This window comes from Syngnathus acus, chromosome 22 (assembly GCF_901709675.1).
Source record: "Syngnathus acus chromosome 22, fSynAcu1.2, whole genome shotgun sequence".
In the NCBI taxonomy this organism is placed as follows: Eukaryota; Metazoa; Chordata; class Actinopteri; order Syngnathiformes; family Syngnathidae; genus Syngnathus; species Syngnathus acus.
In genome coordinates this window covers 1,569,826-1,591,623 of record NC_051106.1, presented here as the reverse complement: position 1 = coordinate 1,591,623, position 21,798 = coordinate 1,569,826, and the positions used below count along the sequence as shown (strand labels likewise).

The 21,798-nt window shown below is 43.6% G+C and overlaps 2 protein-coding genes and 1 long non-coding RNA gene across 3 annotated transcripts; 1 reads left to right on the top strand and 2 right to left on the bottom strand.

Annotated features, from left to right (window-relative positions):
* Window positions 1-2,221: 2,221 nt before the first annotated feature.
* emx1 (empty spiracles homeobox 1) lies at window positions 2,222-6,100 on the bottom strand. Its single transcript, XM_037241484.1, has 3 exons — window positions 5,543-6,100; window positions 4,278-4,462; window positions 2,222-2,622 (listed from the first exon to the last, which is right to left on the bottom strand). Exons 1-3 carry the CDS (start codon window positions 5,961-5,963, stop codon window positions 2,455-2,457), a joined length of 774 nt encoding a protein of 257 aa, XP_037097379.1. The 5' UTR covers window positions 5,964-6,100; the 3' UTR covers window positions 2,222-2,454.
* Window positions 6,101-10,910: 4,810 nt separating this feature from the next.
* On the bottom strand, window positions 10,911-12,524 carry noto (notochord homeobox). Its single transcript, XM_037241629.1, has 3 exons — window positions 12,208-12,524; window positions 11,950-12,128; window positions 10,911-11,220 (listed from the first exon to the last, which is right to left on the bottom strand). The coding sequence occupies exons 1-3, from the start codon at window positions 12,503-12,505 to the stop codon at window positions 11,014-11,016; spliced, it is 684 nt and encodes a 227-aa protein (XP_037097524.1). The 5' UTR covers window positions 12,506-12,524; the 3' UTR covers window positions 10,911-11,013.
* Window positions 12,525-19,238: 6,714 nt separating this feature from the next.
* On the top strand, window positions 19,239-20,426 carry LOC119116249. Its single transcript, XR_005096253.1, has 2 exons — window positions 19,239-19,371; window positions 19,474-20,426. It is a non-coding gene; the product is annotated as an uncharacterized LOC119116249 (long non-coding RNA).
* Window positions 20,427-21,798: the final 1,372 nt, after the last annotated feature.

The following is a 21,798-nucleotide window of genomic DNA, read 5'->3' as shown; positions in this document are numbered from 1 at the left end:
AAACCGCCTTTCTCCACTTGCCGAAGGTTTTAATTACGAACTGGAAATAGCTCCCGCAGCCATATGGTGGCAAAGTCAGACATATGTAGCGAATAGACGCCTTCCGTTCCGATGGAGGAGCCAGTTTTGCACTTTCTCCTACCCCCAACAAAAAAAACAAAAAGAAAGACACCTGAATACTCCCCCACCTACGCAATTGTCCCACTTCACACCTTGGGTTCTGCCATCTGCTTCAACTATTAGCAAAGCTCCACTCAGACTTTCCATGTGCCAAATTGGACCTTTTTCTGCACATTAGCAGCAACGTTTAAAAATGTCTTTAAAACGGTCACAATTTGTTGGGTTACGCTTTCACGTCTTGTCATACAACTGCTTGTTTTTCTCTCCTTCCTTCAGGTCTGCGTCAGTCAATCAGACGTGGCAACAAACACCTGCAAGTGAGTGTTCCGTGCTTTCGGACCACGTCATTATACACACAAATGCTTGCATGCTAAGTCGCTCACCTTAGCCTTTTGATTTTTCAACCAGTTCAAACGTCTTTAGCCGAGCATAAAGTTAGCATTTTGCTTAAGAAGCTAACTACAAAGTAACGTTATTTCGTGGGTACATTGCTTAACTTGGATTGTCTGGTTTTGGTTTTACATAGTTGCATGGAGCGATGGCTCGTAACTTGCAAAACTCGTAAGTCAGGGCACTTGTAAGTCAAGGTAGTGCCGCAGGTGACAATATGTGTTTGAGTGCTGCTTGCACTTCATTTTCACATTTGCTGCCTCGCATCCTCCACTGTCAACTGCAGTGTTTGTATGGTTGCCATGGCAATTGTGAAGAAAAAATGTCACGTCGCATTGGTGTGTGCTGTCAAAATGAAGTCGCACCTTCCTCAACAACGACCTGGGTGGGTCCAAATAATGTTATAAGCATATTGAATCAGGGAAAAGAAGCCATTGCCCACTTTGGTGTGTGTTTACTGCGTAATCGTCATTTTCTTGAAGCATAATATCCCCAAATGGCGGCTTCGTAGCATGCTAATTAGTAAAGCTGCAATTTGTCGTCAGTTGCACTTCTTATCATGCGACTCAAGTGACGCCACGTTTGTTGCACGAGGTGCTGTTTTGTGAAGCGGAGGAAGGAAATAACATCTGCTCTTTAGCGCATTGAGCTAATGACGGCGCAAGGAGACAGTTGCTTCGCTTTCTCCAACTTCTCGTCAAGGCGTCTGTCATCTGCTGGTGCACACACACTTTTGTTTTTCCCATCACCAAATGTCCTCTTTGCTGACACTGGCGATAAGAGACGCCTGGTTTCATTCTCTGCTGACTTGGTTTACAACTAGCTTGCAGAGATTCATTTCATTTCCAATGGATTTTAAATTAAAGGTGTGTGTGCGTGTGTGTGTGTGTGTGTGTGTGTGTGTGTGTGTGTGTGTGTGTGTGTGTGTGTGCGTGTGTGTGTGTGTGCGTGCGTGTGTGTGTGTGCGTGTGTGTGTGTGTGTGTTGTGTGCGTGCGTGCGTGCGTGTACCAGCGTGCATACAAGTTGGATCTCCTGAAAGCCAGTCCTTCACAACACCCATTTTGTGCTCTTTGTCCAAAAAGTGAGAAGAGCCCCCCCGCTCCTCTTGGTTTACAAAACAAAACATCAAGGTCAGACATCACGGCTCATCGCTAAAGCCCAGCGGTCATTAGCGACAGATTCCTTCCGTTTCTTTTGACAGGTGATTACGGAGGCCCCAGCCGCCGCACAATGGCCGACTACTTTCCCTCTCCGTCTGTTTAACTTGTGTGCGCAGCGACTCGGGTAACGCACCTGACACCTGCGCAAGCGCCCGGCGACATTCTTGACATGTTTGTCTAAATCGGCGCTTCTCGACAACAAACAGCAGAAGGCGGACGACTGACTTCCTGGCACGTTGACGTGGTTTTGTCTCCTCGTGTCAATTTGTTCAAGAGGCTCGAGAAGCGCTCAGACCTTATTGGGCCTCGACGTGCAGGTGGAGAGCAAAACGTGACCCGGCCCAAACCGGCCTGGCCCGGGAGTGTTACAGTATGTGGCTTATGTTAGTAATTTACAAGTCACGTCAAGGGAAACTAACCACTTTCATTCATCTGAGCAACCGCTTGGATTGGTGCTGCTGTTTTGGTTAGCGCACGTGAGCAGTAGCGTCTTGTGGCTGACGTTTGTTTGAGGAAGGCGTTCATTCGAACGGGCAAATTGTGTGCCTGGGGATGAAAGTAAACCACGGTTGGTGACTGACAGCAGCTTTAATGAAAGAACAGCATGAGAACACAGGGGGGGGGGGGGCGTCCATCTCGTCCCAGTCCATCTCGTCCCACTCCACACACAGTCTTGTTTGCTCCCGGTACGTGTACATATACTTCATCATATTACATAATAAATAGTGTTGTTGGTCCTCGTGAGGCAGCAGTGTTTCTGTTCCTTTTGTTTTTTGTTCTCTTTCAGTCCTCCGAGGTGACGTCGATGTCCTCGGAGCTGGTCTGTTTGGTGGCCATACGCCACCTGTTGATGTGGTGGTTGCCCTTCTTCTTTTGCTGGGCATCCGGCCCGTCCTCCTCCAGCTTCTGACGCTTGTACTTGGTCCGCCGGTTTTGGAACCAAACCTTCACCTGTGCGGATGCAAGCCACACACATGAGTAAGTCCATTCACGGTGAGTACACAACGTTATGGGAAGATAACGTGTTACGCAACATTGGGGAGCGACAACGTGTCGCACAACATTGGGAAGTGACACAAGTTCATCGCACATGCCTGCTTGCAGTTTTTTTGTTTTTCGTGACTTGCCGTCGCCTTCTTGCCGGATTTCTTCTCACTTCGCATATCATTTACATTCATTAAGATGTACTCCAGTATCGTCCAAAACCATCTCCCACTGTTTGATAACAAGACTGTAGTCACATGTGACCTGGAATGAGTCCGCATGCTAAAACTATGTTTTCTAAAAAAAAAGAAGTGAGATTTTTTTTCATATGCCAATCATAACTGATACTTTGATGTCATGTATTTGTGTTAGTGTTATGATGGTGAAGGGTGATGAAGCAAGTGGTGCAGCTTAAGCAAGAAGTCTCGTCATTCACGCAAACTATACTGTTGGCTCATGAGATGTCTTTTTATGGCCCATTAGGCCTAATTGACACCCACATAGCATCAATAACACACACCTCCATCCAATAAGTGATGTCGGTAGATATGCCACACGCTATTTTGGACTTGTCAAAGCGGCAAGAGCGAGGGTGCGAACGCCATCATTATGACTGGTAGTAAAAGCCTGGTCGATAAATCTTGCTTTGATCACATGACACGAACTGTGCTGTGTTTGTGGCTCACTGTTTCCAGATTTGCTGTGGTGGCGTTTGCACATCTGTTTAGTCACAGATTATGACAAGGTTTTTTTCACAAACGTTTAACTGATGATTATGGGATTTATTTAGATGTAGTTCAAAGTATAATGGTCTGAACAATGGTGCGTTCTCTTTTTGTATTTTATTTTCATTTTATTATTTAATAACACTTAAAGCATAAAATGAAAATGTGAACATTTTACTAATAGTTTTGATTTCTAATAAATCAAAAAATATAAGTGCATTAAACCAAAATGACTGTTTATTTTAATTTGCCTGTTTTATCAAATAATATAATAATAATAATAATAAGTTTACAAATTCTACAAGTATCACAAGATTCTTGATCACTCAACTGCCTGGTGTGCCGGATTTCAGAACGTAGTGTGCCACGTATTGCCCACGGGCCATATTTTCCCTAACATACAACCACCACAGCAAACGTATTATTAATGAATAAATCGTCATAAAAAAAATAAACACTCTCAATGCTTGGATTAGATTTAAATGTTTAACATTTTTCGTTGGCTCCTGTATTTATTTACACTGTTGGTTTGTTTCTGTATTTCTAATATAAGTGTATCCTGTGAATATTTTTGTTGTGACAATTTAACCTCTATTTGTGTCCAAATTAAGAGTAGCAATTATCCACAAAGCCACTATGAATCAGTATTTCCTCAAATTATTGTTGCTGATATTATACAATGCACATGTACATTTATTAAACGCCAAAATTTGCTAAATAATCAAAAGGGGAATTTTTTTAATCACTTTACCTCTGGTGTTTCCGGTAGATGTGGCATGATTTCCCCCCCCCAAGTGTCGATATTTCAGATGGACACAATTTATCCAATACTTGTCCTTCAAAAGAACGCGAGGAGTCACCGTGTTTGTTTGCCTTAATTCCTGCCCGGGACCTCACCTGCGTTTCGGACAGGTTTAGGCTACCGGCCAGTTGCTTCCGCTCGGCGCCCACCACGTAATGGTTCTTCTCGAAGGCCCGCTCCAAGCGCAGCAGCTGCGACGGTGAGAAGGCGGTTCGGATCCGCTTGGGCTTCCGGGCGAACGGGCCGTGGAGGAGCAGGCTGTCCTGGGACGCGTCATGACCTGCCGGACGCGGACGACACACCGGACCACCATTACGGCCTTGCAAGAACGACTCCGAGTCGCCGAACAGGTGAGTTGTTTGCCCGTTTTTTACGCTTAAAACCGCAGCTCAAAACATTTATATTCTGGACCATTTTGTCGTGATTTAATCGCCTTCGCCAATTATCTATCAACTTTTTTTTTTGCTTCTTTACTGCTATTCAAATGTCCAATGCACGTTTATTGTCGTTTGTTGACTAAAGTTATATTTACACACATGCAGTAAATGCTTTGGTAGCAAAAAACTAAATGAGTACAATATTTTTCGATTAAAAAATGATCTTATTAATTATTCGTAATAAATAGCGACTTGCAATTTGTACTGTTATGGTGATTGTAATTTAATGTAGACATGTATTTGAATCTCCTTTTCATTTGGTGTGTGCAGGACATGTTGAGTAAGAAGTGCTCATTGCGGAGTTTTATACGCTATGATTTAAATTATATATATCTACATTGTGTGTTTGACTCAATTTGATCATTTTACTTTATTTGCTGTTTTTTAATACAATTGATAATTGTGTCATTTGGAAAAAATCTACCATGGTTCTTTGAAATATTTATATTTGATTAGGATATATCGTCAGTAATTTTGCTTCTTTATGAATAATTGAGCGAGTGCAGTTCTCAGTGTGTATGACTTTTCATGATATTACAACGCCCACACACACGCGCGCACGTTAAAGTGTAATCAGGTACGAAGACAAATATTCATTAGAATGACTCAGTAAGTGAGGAATTAACTTACTGTATTTGCGTCTATAGTATTGAATCGTATGCTATTTATAAAAAAAAGTACTTTACACCTGTAATAAGTAACACGTTGTTAAAGTTAATATAGTTTTAAAAAAATATATCATTGCTGCCATGCATTTCTAAAGCCAGATGAGGTTTCCAATGGCTAAATGTTGTGCATACTTGAATTTTGCATTTAAATAATATAAAAGCATCTTTTATTACATCTTGCGCTGCATAGTTAAAATGACCGCGTTGCGTCCGCGCCTCGTTGATTGACATTCATCGGAAAAGGAGCGGCATTACCTTGAAACCTGTGTCCGAAGAAGCGGTTCCGGAGCACCCAGGGGTAAAAATTGAGCGGGTCTCGGTGCTGCGCCGAGCCGAAGAAGTGTGCGTGGTGCTGCAGGTGCTGGTTCTGATGTTGGTGGTGATGGTGGTGATGGTGGGTGTGCGAGTGGGGGCCAACGGCCAGCTGCGGGTGGCTCACCGACTCGGGGAACACCAGCTCGGCTGGGTTCGGGTAGAGCGAGCGGGCAACAGCCGCAGCGGCAGCCGCTGCAGCCACCCCTGGAGCGGCGGCCGCTTGGTAGCCGCCCATCAGGGCGTCAGGGGCCGGACCGGCGTAGCTGAGCGCCGTGGGGCGGATGGGTTCTTCGGCCAGCGGGTTCTCCTTGGCCACTAGAGACTCGATGGTGAAGCAGCGCTTGCCTGCAGGCGCGAACATCTCCAGACAAGAAAGAAGTCGAGCTCTTTTTCTTTTCTTTCTGTTCCCTGCTAAATCCTCGTTTAGATCTGCATGTCCAACTTTTCTTTCCGCTCGGAGCCCGGAGATGTTGCTTGAAAAGTCAACAGTGCTCCAAGTCCTCCTTGACGCCAAAGCTTTCTTATACGCAAGGCTGCGCAAGTGAGAGCGTGCGTGCGTGCATGTGGGGGTGCCCTCGCCCCCCCCCCCCCTTGCGCGGACGTTGATTGGACCACCGCACCTGCCCATCAAGAAGCTCGTTTTGTAGCCAGTAAAATTTACGTTTCGTATATATCGGTGTTAAAAAATTATTCCAACTTACCTGAAATATATTTTCATTTTTTCCCCAACTCCATGCGTTAATTTTGAGAAAGGTCGGTAAATTTCTTTACTTTCGACTTTTCCCCCCCTCATCGTCTCATCATCTTTTTGATCATGCGTGTGTCCCTCTTGAGAAAATGGACTCATATCAAAGTCGACTATTTGATTGGATTTTTAAATCCACAAAATACAATACAAATATATATATATATATAATACTATTCCAGCATGCATTTTCGTCCAGCGATCTTTTTAAGGACTCACATTAATGGATGTCGTCGCGCATTTTTATTATAAACTGTCAAATGCAAATTAACATGTTTTCATGTTTTATTTTAGTATTTTTAATTGCTTTTAAATCTCCATAACCGTCGATTATATTCTTGAGATTGTATACTTACACTATAAACACTGCCACTCATTAACAGTAGTGATAATTGGCCTCCGTTCTCACACTGAAAAAAAAAAAAAAATCTAATCACATTAATGTTAGTGCGTTTTATTTGTCTGTCCATTTTTTAGACATTTAATCAAAACGTCTACATTGTGTGCAAGCTTTGGGCAAAAACACTTTGTCCTCTATCACGAGAAGGATTTAGGTCGTGGAAAGGAAAGGTAGAGTGAGAGAGAGAGAGAAAAAAACGTGATAGTTAATAAGTGACTTGGGAATGTGCAGCGAGTTGCAATAGAAAATGATTAGCGTTAAACAAGTTGTTGATGAGGCGTTTAGAGCTTTAAAGGCTCCTAAACGCACCAGCCGAGCAGATTTAATTTCCGCAAGTGACGTCAGCCCGAGTCAAGCTAAAACTTAGGAGTCACGACTTTGAAGGAATGAAACATTTTGTCATTGGGTTAACCTTTCTTTTTTAACATGAAAGCTTTTTGATCCTGAAAAGCCCCCGGGCATGCACGCGCGCTCATGCGCATCCCCGCTGCAGGTTAATGTTTGGTTGCGCACGCGCGTGTGTCTCACAGAAAACCACCTGCGCCACGGTTCAGTTTCTTTTCTGGCTGGACACTTCATTAGGTACACTTTCTCGAGCCAATGTAAACAAAAAATCTTTTAGATTGCCCCGTGTGCTGTTCCTAATATTTTTGACAAAATTATCTACCTGGAAATGTGCATTTTTGCCGACGTTTAAACACATTAAGAGAAGACTAAAAGATTGAAAAGTGAAGAAAGAGAAGTAGTTTTAAGACCATTTTGTGAAAACATCTTTCCGTTTGCCTGCAGCGTAACACTAAAATGCCGCCTCAGCATACTTGCTTTGAGCTCCGGGCTCCACTAATCACCTGAGTCTCACCAACCACAGAAACCTGGAACTTGACATCAATGTTTTTGATGTTTGACTAATTCTAAATGCGTCGTCACAATGTGATAATAATCCCATTTCAAGATTGTAGAATTGTAAAAATGTATTTGACACCTTACGTGTGCGTAATCTAATCATGCGTGTGACTTTATTAATGTATAGTGGTAAAGAAATGAACAAAGGTGTTAATGAAATTGCTCCACACACTTCTTTAAAAAAAGTAATTATATGAAACATTATCAACATTATCAGCCCATAAGCGTTGATTTAAATTTTTCTATTGGGATTTAATTCTTTTTCCTTGCTCGTTGACGCCTATGCTAATAGAGAATCATCCGGTTTAATTAATTTACTGTCGTCTTTGTGTCAAATGTTATTAATGCCAGGCGTTCTTAAAAAAATAGAGAACTGTCCAATTAAAATAACATGCACGCATAATCTCAACAATTCCGTTCGAAAATGTTCTTGATTGAAATAAATCCGCATAAATGACAGAATTCAAATTAATGAATCCGTGCATTCCAAAATGGTTTTGGTCTGATGTCCTGTTCAGACATGACAGCTGCCCCCCTGTGTTGGCAAAATGTACTTTCAAAAGAAACTTTTGACAAAAGACGTTTTTGAAAAAAACGTTCCCGACGCTTTATCAAAAAAAAAAAAGAAAAAAGAAAAAGGTGTTCTTTATTTACATGCTATCGGATGAATGTTTACTTACAATTTTCTGGTAGAACTTGGTATAAAATCCTACAACGCTTGAAGTCCTGCGAATGAAAACGAGCAATTCGTGTTGTATCAGTTTTCTGGGTTTATGCTGCCACTTGTCGGAAAAAGCCAGGTACAACAGCTTGAGGTTCCCTCCCTTTTTTAACAACACCATAGAATTTGCAGTGTATCATGACTGAAGTGAATATGGACTACAACGTGTCAAACATTTCCTTATTACAGATGACATCATCTTTATGCTAATCGGCAGTTGAGTGAAGAATAACAATCTGCTGCAAGTCAATATGTATAATGAACGCAATACTTTTCCAAGAGAATATTGTTATGGTGATTGCATGGAATGTGAGATGAATGAAGATGTGATGGCTCCTTCATTAAAATAACCTAATTGGCCATTCTGTTTGTGTGCTCAGCGCTAATGTGTGCCTTGATGCTAATGTACGCCACCTGCAGAAATTCACCCTTGCCACAATAACCACATGGCAAAAGTAGCACGTCGCCGCGTATGTGGCACCTGCGCGACAACCTGCGACCGCCCCCCACATAGCATCCCCCACCCCCTCCCGCCCCACTACACCCACTCGGCCTAAACAAACATCCAGCTCAATACAATCGATTGCACCTCAATGATACAGTAAATTCTAAGATATTAAACTAGTTGCCTGTGTTTCAAAGTGAAAAGGTTATTTACAATCGAGGCAGTGGAATCACGTGATAGATAGAATTTTGGGCTTACCGCCCCTTTACAAGTAAATGCTTTCGAATTAATAACTTGCAATTAAAATGGTCCGTATTGAACTGCAAGCAGAAGTCATTCTACTGTAAAGTTGCCCTTTGTTGCCACTTTATTGGTTCCCTTTCACTCCGCGCGCTGATTGGCTGCCAGTCTGAATGCAGACAGGAAGAGGCGTGTCCCCGTCTCCTCCCCTTAGGAGGCCACGTCCGTGCTTGGTCCGCCATTGTGCTGGCTCACAAAAGAGCCTGCTTCCACTTCAAACGCAGTAATGAAAGCTAATGACTATTAGATGGAGTGCGCCACATAAAATATGCTAAGCGCCATTTTGACGAGGCATGAGAACTTTCACACCTTCTTCTCGCCTCCACATGTCTATCTTCATATGCAATTTGGATTCCACCCTTGTCATGCTGCATTATTTTGTTCTTATTAACTATTGGAGATTGTTAAAACGATACAAGGTCTCCCTCTAGTGGTACGTGAAAGTAAAGGACCAAAATACATTTTCCAACTGAGCTGAATGGTGCAGTGGATTACATTTGTCTTGAATTCTGCACAGTACTTTTGTTGTATTTGATGTCTCACTGTTTTTGAAGCCTGGTGGCACAAGCAATGATGATGAGGTCTTCATTTTAAGGAGCCCACGCAGCCGGCAGCCCCTGGTGTTGCTTTCCAGCCGTTAAGGTGGCCTTTGCTAATTGAGAGCACGACCCCCCCCCCTCCTTCCCGCACCCCTCCACTGACCCCTCCCCAAATCCTCTTCATCCCCTCCACTTTTTCCCAGGCTGCCCCTGGTCCTCCCTCAATGGGATTACGCTGGATGCTGAGATAGCAGGCGTCATCTCATCACGCTGCTTTGCGGGCTTAGCGGGCAAATCAGATCACTCGCCACTCAGATCTGCTTCACTCTTTTTCAGCTAAATTCAGATTTTTTTTTTTTCGGCTGCCATCCTCTTGTTCTTTTGCTTCTCTCATCATCTTTGTTCGTTCATTGAGGAGTTTGATCATCAGTGTTGTATTTAATGAGTGAGTTAGTTCGTTAGTTTGTTAGTCAGTCATTCACTTAAGTCAATCACAAATCTGTTGGTTGTTAGTCATACAGCGCTCAAAGCATTCTGTCCAAGCAAACCGTGCCAACTTCATCATCCAGTTTAGAACTGGGGGGTATCTGGTTCGTTTCCCTGCGTGCCACCTTTGTGGCGTGATGTGCTCAAAGTGTTGGTAGTCATGTTTACCTAAGATGAAAGCCTCAAACAAGCCCTCTTGATCCCCGAGGTGAGCGTTTCTCCTGTTAAGAGGTCTTGGGAGCAGATTAGTGACATGGAAACCTTCCCAGCGTGTCGCCTTTGTGCTCCGTTGTCTGCGATTCGGCGTCGCCAATTAGCCACTTCGATGCACACCGTGCTCGCGCGTCTTATCCCGGCACATGCGGCTGATGTGTCTCTGGTTGCCCACGGGAGGCCCAGGACCTGCTCGCCGTTTACGTCCACCCCAGTTCACTTTATTAGGTACACCTGTGCTGAGCATTTGGCTGCTAAGATGTAATTGGGGGGGGGCTCCTTCGAGAGGACTTTTCATTTGTTCTGCCAACCAAATGCCATTAACCCCTTTTTTTCTTTCATGTATTTCATGACGAAAAATGGCACCTTTGGTTATTAACTAGAATTACTTTAGCGTTGTGAGTGTTTTCATATTCGTTTGGCCTGTTTGCTGAATCAGCTCTGAAAATGTGTAATGCTGTGTCATCGAATGAAGAAGCCAGGCAAAGTAGTGACGTTCATTGCATAAAATATATTTATGAATATGTCATTCAAATATACAAAAAATAACAATAGTCAAAGAGCAATGCATGTAGAAAAATTAAATATATAACTATACTTCTATTAAATAGGAATAGGTCGTCTTCTGTGGACAAGAGTCTTTTGGGGGAGGGGGGTTTTCAGCAAGGCTCGTGGGCATCATCGGACACATCCACATCCACGTCAGAGTCAGAGAATTCTTCCTCCTCTTCGTCAGCGTGGCCTTGAGATCCGGGGCTTTTGGGCGGGGTGGTGGTGGCTAGGCCCAGCTTGGCCAGCTTGGCCTGCTGCTGCTCCAGACTCTGCTTGCGCCATTTGATGCGACGGTTCTGGAACCATACTTTCACCTACAAAAAGAACAGTACAAGAATTAAAAATAAGTCATTTGGAGTTGTTAAAAATGTTTAGAAGTTAACTAATCACTGAAAGAGTGGAAGACTCAAAATCAAAGACATCAAAGACACGATCAAAATGCATTCTCATGTCTAAGAAAAGTCTTTTTCAGTGTTTGCAATTGTCATTCATCATCATTGAGTGTCTTTAATTGACAATATCAAAGACGGAATGTCTTAAAAGAGTTTTGACCGTTAATATGTAAATGCAATATGTGAAAGGAAATTTGGTTTTGAGTGCTGGATTTTAATCTTTCTATGACCACCCACTCAAGGAGTTATTAGGGTTTTCTCGCTTTACATCAAAGACCTGAGGAAGAAAAGAAACTTCTAAAGTGTTTTTCTTATAATTTGTCACGTAAACAGCAGTTTTATTTCTTGCCTGAGTTTGGACAACTGATCGCCGCTTTGTTTTCCCCCTCACTTTATCAAACACACAATTTCAAACACAGTATCAAAGACATAGTTAATGTTTCTTTCTTAACGTGTAAAACAATATTTTTCATATTTACAACATATTTTATATGCTTTAAATTGATTTAGATAGAAATTTCTTATGTCAGCACTCACTGAGTGTCGGTTCAACTTTTCTCCCCTTTAATGGCGACCTCAATGCACATTAAAACTTTGTTGCCTTCATTTTGTCTCGTAAACTCAATCATATTAATTGTATTTTTTTCTGACCTGCGCTTCCGTGAGCTGCAGGGCGGAGGCGAGCAGGAACCTCTCGGAGCCGACCATGTACTGCTGCCGGGCGAACTCCTTCTCCAGGCGGGAGAGTTGCTCGCTGGTGAAGCTGGTGCGCATGCGCTTGGATTTGCCCCCCTTGGCTTTCAACGCGTGCACCTTGGGCATTGACGCCGCTGCAAAAACAGTCACAAAAGTCAGTTAAGGTGAGATGATTGAAAAGCATTCCAAGTGAGAAGGACTTGAATTGAATACCTTGCGCGTAAAAGGCACCGCGACAGGACGCCTGGTAGGGGAACGGCGGGCAGCAGTAGACGGCGGAATAGCCGGCGGGCAGCATGTTGTACGGGCAGGGCGCGTAGGTCAGTCCGGTGCCGACGTGCAGTGCGGCCGGGTAAGGGAGCCCCGGACTCGCCCGCTCCGAGTTGCACTCGTCTGGCTTGGCGAGTAGCGCGTCGATGGTGAATGACTTGGGCTTGGGCTGCGCCGGCGCGTAATTACGCACCGAGTATCCGCCGAAAGCTCCCGTGGCTCTGCTGCTCGGAATCTGCATCCTTGCCACGAGATGAACATGCGAGGCTAACGGTGGCCTCCCTTCTTTTATACCCGGCCAGACGCGGAGGTGTCAACAGACCCCCCCCCCTCTTTTGTCTCCCCAAGCCAAAGATGAGAGGAGCCAACATCCCAACAACGTATCCAATTAATTGCGGGACGAGTACAAGATGGGATTGTCAAACATCCTCACCCTTTGAGGAGGGGGCGGGGAGGGGGATCAAGTGGGGGCTTTTGAAGACGCGGGTTGGGGGTCGTTGACTCCCAGCCAGAATTAGCCGGCCTACAAATTCCTGCATGGATCTTGAGTCCAGATGTAATCACGACTGCTGGGAAAGCCTTGATGTTGCCAAATGATCTTATTAAAGGCAAATCATCTCACCGGCGTGACCGAATGAGAACCTTGCAAGAACTTCACTTTTTTTTTTTCTCGTTCCCATTTTAGCAGCTGAATAAGTCGCCGACGGAACCATGAAGAGATTCACAAACACACGATTATGGCCTTTCTCGAGAACAATGACGGGGGCCAGCACGACGTGTGACGTTTTGCGGCCGGGGTGTCGCTCCCTGAAATGGGCTGCCTAATGGAGGCGTCAAATTTGACAACCGATGTTTTTCTCTTTATTGTTTTATGGCTTCTCTTGTTTCTATTACGACCATATAATCTATCAGGGTTGCAACCTTGATGCACTGTGTCGTCCTTAACCACGCTATCTGTATCATATCTGGCGAATTGGTGGTTTTGTATGTGTGTGTGTGTGGGGGGGGGGGGGGGTGCACTGCATGAAGAATACGATGAGTGCGAAAGTCATTAGAGGAGCAACTTTGCTGCCTGGCACCTCCTCTCTCACGGCTATTGAGAAAAAAATATCATCTCTCAATTAGCTTTACTGGTTTAGGTCAGTGCAATTTGCACATTACAGTCAGCTCTATTGGGACACTTGAGGATTGTATCAACATAGAACATATGATATTTATGAATTGAGGGTTAGGTTCAGCATTTATATTATTAAATAAATAAATTAATTATTATTTATTCATCTAAGCATGTATACGTCAAACTTAAAAAATGAACATATACGACAAAACGTGCCAAGAAAAAAAGTTAATACGTTTTTAACAGCATCAAAAATCGGTTATATATGTTAAAGGGACACAAAAAGGCATTTCTAATTAGAATTTGCTGTTAACGTTTAATTTTTGCAGTCGTTTTTTGTCAAAGTTGGTTTAGAAGTTTTGTTCCCACTGTATTGTAATTATGTTTTATGGTCAATAAACCTTTTTAAAATGTTGCTCTTATGAGGACCCCTAGCTGTATCAGCAATGTTTTGCAAATTTTTCAGGTGGGTGCGCTTTCCCCCATTGTTTGTGATATTTTCACGATCCTCCATTAGTCACGTTTTAAAAACCCTTAATCGTATTTCTCACATATCATATGCAAAACTAATTCCACTTGAATTAAAAGTATTTTCCCTCTCATCTTAATTCTCCCGTTTTTTGACACATACACCGTAAATGGGAGAATCGAACTCACGGTGCCGGCAACAAGACAGGCGAGTGTGCCCCTACACCATCAGCGAGCCCCAACCCGTCTCCGTTTGATCCCAACAACTTTCACTCCTATTTGGGTTTCCCCTCATTATTGGCCGCCGGTGTTTGCGTGTCGTGTACTGATTGCACTCTTGAGCAGCGTCTTTTGTGCAGACGTGTTTGCGCTGCGAGGCGATTGCGCTCCTAATTGCGCCATGTGATCTCTTTGCTTTCGTCACTGAGGTGCCGCTGCTGCGAGCGAGGCGATTTGAGGCGAAACAGCGTCTGCGAGTCAGCCTTTCAACTGCAGCTCTGCAAACACGGCTTGTCCTTTTTGGAGAGCGCAACGTGCGCATGCGCTCGTTCACTGTTTGCTCTGCGCAGCTGAGTGACACTCCGACGTCTCATCAACCAGGTAAACACACTGCCTGTACTGTGCTGGGACCACCCTTCATCCAACTCTATTGGGCTTTTTTTTTTCTAGACATAAAGAAATAAATTTGTCTCGCAAAAAAAAAAAACTTCCTTTTCATGACAAAAGCAATGTTGAAGTTCATTAAGGAGGAAGTGGCGGATTGTCGGATGTGTATTGGAACCAGACAAGGAATACACTCCGCATTCATTGTGCTGGCCCATTCAAAGTCATAGGAGTGAATACGGGCAGCGTGACGTCACCCTATTGGGCCATCGTTCACAATTGTGCTTGAAAGTGCGTGTACGTCAATATGCAGCCCAGTCGCAGTCAGCAATTATACAAGAGGTCATAATTGCTTAATTACTTACCATGAAAGAAAATCGTAGATTTTTTTTAGATATAAATCTTATTTATTCTTTGAAATGGGGCGGCTCGGTGACGCACTGGGTAGCACGTCCGCCTCACAGTTAGGAGGGTGTGGGTTCGATTCCACCTCCGGCCCTCCCTGTGTGGAGTTTGCATGTTCTCCCCGGGCCCGCGTGGGTTTTCTCCGGGCAGTCCGGTGTCCTCCCACATCCCAAAAACATGCTTGGTAGGCTGACTGAAGACTCCAAATTGTCCCTAGGTGTGAGTGCGAGTGCAAATGGTTGTTTGTCTCTGTGTGCCCTGCGATTGGCTGGCAACCGGTTCAGGGTGTCCCCCGATGACGGCTGGGATAGGCTCCAGCACACCCGCGACCCCCGTGGGGACTAAGCGGTTCCGAAAATGGATGAATGGATTCTTTGAAATGTTTATATAAAATAAAATCACCAATCAAAGATTATGGTTAAAGAAAACTGTAGTATATGATTGTGTGGTGTGTGCACTCAAGGCCAACAATGAGGCGCTCTAAACCAGCCACATGAGCCACAAGTCCCCGTCCACAAACTGGCTGTCAAGTCGAACTGCAATTTTCCTTTTCACTCTTCTGTCTTTCTCTGCATGAGATGCGTGCCCTCACGGCTAACAACAAGGCACTCTCACATGGCAATATGGGTGAACTGTAAGCAATAGCTATAGCCAGCTAACTGCATACCGTAACTGTGCTGAATCAAAATCCTACAAAATTGTACTTTCATGCGAATTGGCTGTGTGAAGAGCGGTGCGTGTCGGCTATGCAGATGTTGCCTACGTTGCATTTGCACATGTGGCCGCCGTTATCCATTAGCATCGACACCTGCTACTGTACGAGCCCCACGAGGGGCCCCTCTGAGGACCTGTGGGGCCATCGAAGTAGCACTGTGGGCTCATTATTCACTTAATGAGGGATTAAACTTCCCAAAACGACCCGGGAACTCGCCATGTGTATTCTGGATGCCTGAAAACGTCTTTTTCACTCAAAACACGTTAACTGTTGCGGCTTGTATTTATTTCGTCTGTTTTCATTTAGAACTGGAATATGTTGTCATTTGGCTTGTTAGCTTCATCTGCTGAATCCATTTTTATTCATTTTCCTACGCTAGTCACGATTCAATCTTTTCAGTTAGCATGTTAGCTCTGTCTGCTGTGTCGGTTTTGCCTTAGGGTGTTAGCTTCATCTACTACATATTACATACATATTTAGCATGCTCGCTGTTTTATCAATTGTTTAGATATTCATTTAGCATGTTAGCTGTTTCACACATAAGCTTCGTTGACTGTGTTAATTTAATTGAGCGCTTTAGCATTGTCCATCTGTGTATCCATTCAAGTGGAACATTTTAGCTTCATTTACTGCATTTATTTTGAAAAGATGAAAAGTACCCTTTGATCTGATTAACTCAGCCAAGGAGAAATTAAATCCATCGTGTTCTCGTCCTTGCATTGAACAAGAGTATATCATTGATGACCCTTTCGGCCCAGGTGCCGTGTGTTGAGGTTTTGGGGGGGTTCTGTGAATTGCTCGTGGCGGCGGGGGTGCTGATGCAGACACCCCCCTCTAATGGAGGTGAGAATTGGCGGGTTGGACTTTAACACTTGACCTGTGTTTACACTTCCTGTGGGTGTCATTGTCCGTAAAGTGCCTGCTCGCTCACATGGGGCCACGCTGCTTTCAGGAACCTCAAGCCGGGCCCGGCCGAGCCGGGCCGGACCGGATATGGCCTTCGCTCCACGCATCGCTGCTCCATCATTTCCTCTGCTTCGTTGCAAACTCTGTTTACTTATAGTACTGCACCACTTCCTCTGAACAGCACACACACGCACAGCCTCGGGCACTTTATGGGAAAATAATGACAAAGCTATTACCCACGTTATATTGCTACGGTCTTTTTCCAAAATTGGTTGGTTTAAGAATCATCCCTAAAAATTCCTCATAAAATTAGCCATAATTCCTACATGCCTAAAAGGTTTGAAAATATATTAAAAAAAAAAAAAATGAAAAATTCACAACATTAACCTGTGAAAATAGTATTAGTATTAGTATTAATATTGCAGATGTATTCCAAAATGTATCAAATTTGAAAAAAATCTTAAAATGATTCATAAAATTGCCTATGATTAAGTGAAAGCAAGTCCTTTTATATTTTGCAAATTTGTTGTTTAAAAGCCGCAATATTGTGTGCTCGTGCCTAAAGTAGTGGAAAAAAACAAGACACGATGATGCCTCTTTTTGTTTGCGTTGACGTCTCCATGGCAACGGCGGTTTACAGTGATGTGCATTGTATGCATCCATGTCAATGTAAAGAGCACATCAAAGCACTAAAACAAAGACTGGAGGACACTTTGCGCCTCATAATGGACCCCATCATGAGCACACACACACTACTTCCCCTCACACACACGCACACACCCCGACACTGCACTTGATTGCATTGCAGTGGAGTGAGAACTTCAAACAAGGACCACACACAGGCAGACGGCAGCTCCTCCGGCGTCTGCTGACATCTGCTGGACAAAAAGCTAGCAGCAACCAAGAATTGTTTTTGTTGAATTAATTCTTAAACGTATTTATGTTCGTATAGATTTTACATTTTCACTTTATAAGCATGTGTGTATCTATCTCTTAACACTTTCTACCGACCGTATTTTGTGATTTTGGGTGTAAAAATGTTACTAAACTTTCTGATGGTATAATTTAGTATTTTGTTACTCTAATTCTATTGTTTTGGTTGTTGTGTTGTATTGTACTGTGTTGTTGTAATTACATCCAAATTTGTCCTTAAACAGTAGTCGGTTCAGGTCCGTGTCATGTCAAATATTTACACAAGGGGGCGCTACAGTGCCAGCAAACGAGACCAGACTTTGACGCATTTGATGATGTATGTGACTGGTTAGGAAATATCTGCTGAACTCCTGTAATGGATGTGACTTACTTTTAACCATCTATTTATGAACTGTGCATTTGATACTCAAGCAGGGGTCACCAAGTCCGGTTCTCAAGGGCGCCAATTCAGCCTGTTTTAGATGCATCCCCACTGCATGACACCCGATTCAAATAATTAGGATCGTTATCATGCTTAATAGACCTTGCTGATGAGCTGATCATTTGAATCAGGTGTGTTGTAATAGGCCTGCACATAAAACGGGCTGGATTGGCACCCTTTAGGACCGGAGTTGGTGAACCAGCCATCCATTCATCTATACCGCTTTTCCCCATGGAGGTCACAGGCGTGCTGGAGCCTATCCCAGCAGTCCTCAGGCAGTAGGTGGGGGACACCCTCAACCGGTTGCCAGCCAATTGCAGGGCACACACAGAGACAAACAACCATCCGCACCCGCTGGTTTGAGGAAGGCTAACGGCAGGATTAGATGTAAGAAGGAAAAAAAATATATTTTCAAATTTTCATTTATTACTTGTTGTGAATAATACCGTTTTTTTCCGTGTATAATACGCCCCCATGTATAATACGCACCCTAACAATGGCATGTTGATGCTGGAAAAAAGCCTGTACCCATGTATAATACGCACCCAATTTTTTTTTTTTTTTTAATTTTTTTTTTTTTTTTCTTTTTTTTTTTTAAGTCCCAATGATCGTCACACACGCAGGGAGGCAATGGGTCCCATTTTTATAGTCTTTGGTATGGTCTTAACTAGGCTGGATGTATTTTTTTTGTTGGCGTTGATTTCTCCGACTGCCCATAAAGGCACCACCGCGATCAGATGAAAAGAGAGGAAAGTGACGTGCGGACATGTGAAAAAGGCGGCTCTGTATGGGAGAGACGTTGAAGAGGAATAATAACACCCTTGGAAACCAAAACTTGCCCCTCGTCGTGACTCGGAGCCGCAACAAATGTTTCGGATTTGTGTAGGGTACATTGTGACAGCAAACGAGCAGGTGATCGAGCAAGCGTCTGATACGAGAGCATTGCGTTCGTATGGAGCGTGTTTGAAGTGAACAGCAGAGACGAAAGGAACAAGGCAAAGTGTTGTGAAATAAAATATTACCTGTAATACGCATTTTGTTATTTGCTGATTGTATTAAATTATCCCTTCTTTGACGAAATGACCAGAGCACAGTACAAACACACTATTGTTCTTTCGGTATTTATTCAACCCACATTCTTTCACAACATGACAAGAAGAGAACAATACATAAATCAATACTCGTACCAGTACCATGATTTTCTTAAAAAAAAAAAAAAAAAAAAAAAAAAAAAAAATTTTTTTTTAAAAAATTTAAAAAAAATTGTACCCATGTATAATGCGCACCCCAGATTTTAGGACAATAAATTAGTTAAATTTTGCGTATTATACACGGAAAAAAACGGTACTTTTTAATGATGTGTGTGGATCATATCATCCTCATTTTTTTTCTTACCTGCACTTGAAGTCAGCGTGCCACTGCGTCAATTGCGTCCTGTAAGGTGGCAGCCCTTTCGGGATACTTGGTGGCTTTCTGGCCATCGGTGTTTCCACTGCTCTGGTTTTTGGCCTCGCCGCTGGTGTCCCATGTGAAGATGAGGTTGCGTGAGGCACCGCTAAACTCTTAAAAGGAGAAATAATAATAATAATAATAATAATTCCTGAATTGCATCCAACCCCATCTTTACTTCCCTCTTGGGAGGATGCTGGAGGTTCCATGACTCCCATTTTGGAGCTTCTGTGCTGTGCTGGTTTGATGGTGCTTGCCAGAGCCTGGTGGGATCAAATGTTGATAGAATTGAGAGCTCTGAGAAATGAAAACGAAATTAAGCATGTTATGTCAGCTCTGTTCTTCTTCCCTAGTCGCTCCCCTACGAATTAAGATGAAATTCTAGTATGTATTCTCGATTCTACATCTTTGACTCCAGGAGAAGGAGCCAGCAATGGTGATGACACAACCCGTGGGTGTGGTCTTGACTACAATCTGACATGCGTATGTGAACATGTTAAAACGTCTGCATCATTTGTTTATTGTGTTGGTTACCAACCTATATTCGTCTTTAATTAAAATAGGAAGAATAATATGGCACTAATAAGTCAATTTCCCACTGAAGTCCTCCAAAGCACTGTAAGTCTACTTTTCAGAGTATTTGGCGCCGTCTTGTGGCAATATTAGCTCATTACAAAAAGACTGAAAAAACCATATATTCCGATTAAAACGAATCCGATTAAATTTAAGATGTTGCATCTCATTCAGAGCTCGCTGATGCTGCCAAACTACTCCACACACAGCAGCATCCCGATTGATCCTGCACTGAAAACTATGAACGTCACTTGGGACGCTCCATCTCAAATCTGTTCAGTGGGCACTGGGGCGTCCTTATTGTCACGTGATGTCAACTTGCTGCTGACAGTTGTGTCGGGTCGGGGTTCGTTCGTTCGTTCGTTCTTCTTGCGTGCGTGTGTCAGAAGAGCAGCCCTCTCTTCTCGACCCGCCCCTCCCTCCTCGCCTGCTCCGAGCAGGCAAGAAGGTGGCGGCCGGCGGGGGACAGCGGAGGCCGGAGAGGAAAAGAAAAGGGAGGGGGCGAGGGATTCCAAGGCCACACAACTGCTTCCAAATAAATTGTATTTCATTCATAAAAATAATAATACCTATCCACATGTAATCAATTGTGTTATGTGAAAAAATTACACACAAAAATTAAAAAATAATAAAAAACGGGCAGTGCACGCACTACGCTACGGCCATAGCCTATGGCCCCATTGCCTGATGCACGCATACGTGACGTGATCAATGTTAACATTGATTTAGGTTAAAGTTGTTTGACGGACCGACCGGTGTTTGCAAAGTTATTGGGTTGTTTTGTGTGTGTGTGGGGGGGGGGGGGCGATGGATGATTTGCAAAAGTAGCCAGGACCGCCTTTGCGTCTGGTCACCCTAGTTTTAATTGTAAGGTAATCATCACCTTTTTTCCACCACTAGTACCCTTTGCGTTAGCCTTCTTGGGACGCTCACTGACGTCATCCCAACGTGCCGACTTCGGGCGGGCTAACCATGATGACGTCATATTTTGGGAATTACTTCGGATGTGAGTCAAATATTTGATTAAATTTCACATCGTATGTTGAACAATTCGCATGTTTAAGCAATCGTATGTAGAGGTTTGACTGCACTTGTATTTCTAAGTACGTCCAGAGTAACGTGCAGTCTGAGACCTCGCCTGTAGGTGGCGGTACAGTACTCTTCACAGCTGCCCTCACAAGAGTTGGTCGTGGCTTCCCAGGCATTTTTGTAGTTCCGCATTTGATAACATGTCGTCGTTAGCTAGCAAAACAAGTTGTAAAGTGTTCCCCCATTTTTTTAGTTCTATTCTTGAAGTACCACATTCGGGGTTAGATAAAGTTCCATTGCCGTTTTGAAGGTCAGCGTTACACCCAATTAATCCCCATCATTTAAATGACAAAAATCACTTGATGTGAGAGTGATCTGCTGGAGTTCATTTTGATAAGGTTACCTTTGATATCTGTTGAATGGATTAACTTTTAATCACTGACCTCATCAATGATGAATAACTCCCTCTGTGTGAGGCGGGAGGCGGCTGGCAGATGGGCGGCCAACCGCCCCACGTCAAATATTTAACACTCGTGCAAAGCCACACACACACGCACACACATTAACAGTCACCCTTGGACACGCTAGGCCGGAGGTCGAGTTAGTGTACAGAATTTTATTTAGTTCACTTCTTCCATGAGTGACAAAAGACACGGCTACCATGATTATTAGTTTCAAGAACTTTAGGGCGCAATGCTTTCTGGCTTGTTTTGACCACAGGGGCTTTCCCACAAGACATTTTGAGAGCGCCTACCCTGTTTGTGAGGTACATTTACTATTTACCGAACAATGCCCGTTCATGGAACCTTTGTGGCATTGTGTGTTTGGACCACCACCTTATTACCTGAATTTAGTTCTGGGCTAATTTAGAAGGGCCAAAAGAATGTTGACGTCACGTTTGTCGGTTGGAGCCTT

Bases quoted from the DNA above. Each gene is read 5' to 3' on its own strand.
- emx1 (XM_037241484.1), bottom strand. From the start codon at position 5,963: ATGTTCGCGCCTGCAGGCAAGCGCTGCTTCACCATCGAGTCTCTAGTG. The intron at 4,463-5,542 runs GTAATGCCGCTC...CGCGTCCGGCAG, and splicing joins CTTCGGACACAGGTTTCAAG to GTCATGACGCGTCCCAGGAC. The intron at 2,623-4,277 runs GTGAGGTCCCGG...GCATCCGCACAG, and splicing joins TAAACCTGTCCGAAACGCAG to GTGAAGGTTTGGTTCCAAAA.
- noto (XM_037241629.1), bottom strand. From the start codon at position 12,505: ATGCAGATTCCGAGCAGCAGAGCCACGGGAGCTTTCGGCGGATACTCG. The intron at 12,129-12,207 runs GTATTCAATTCA...CTGTTTTTGCAG, and splicing joins CGGTGCCTTTTACGCGCAAG to CGGCGTCAATGCCCAAGGTG. The intron at 11,221-11,949 runs GTCAGAAAAAAA...TTCTTTTTGTAG, and splicing joins TGCAGCTCACGGAAGCGCAG to GTGAAAGTATGGTTCCAGAA.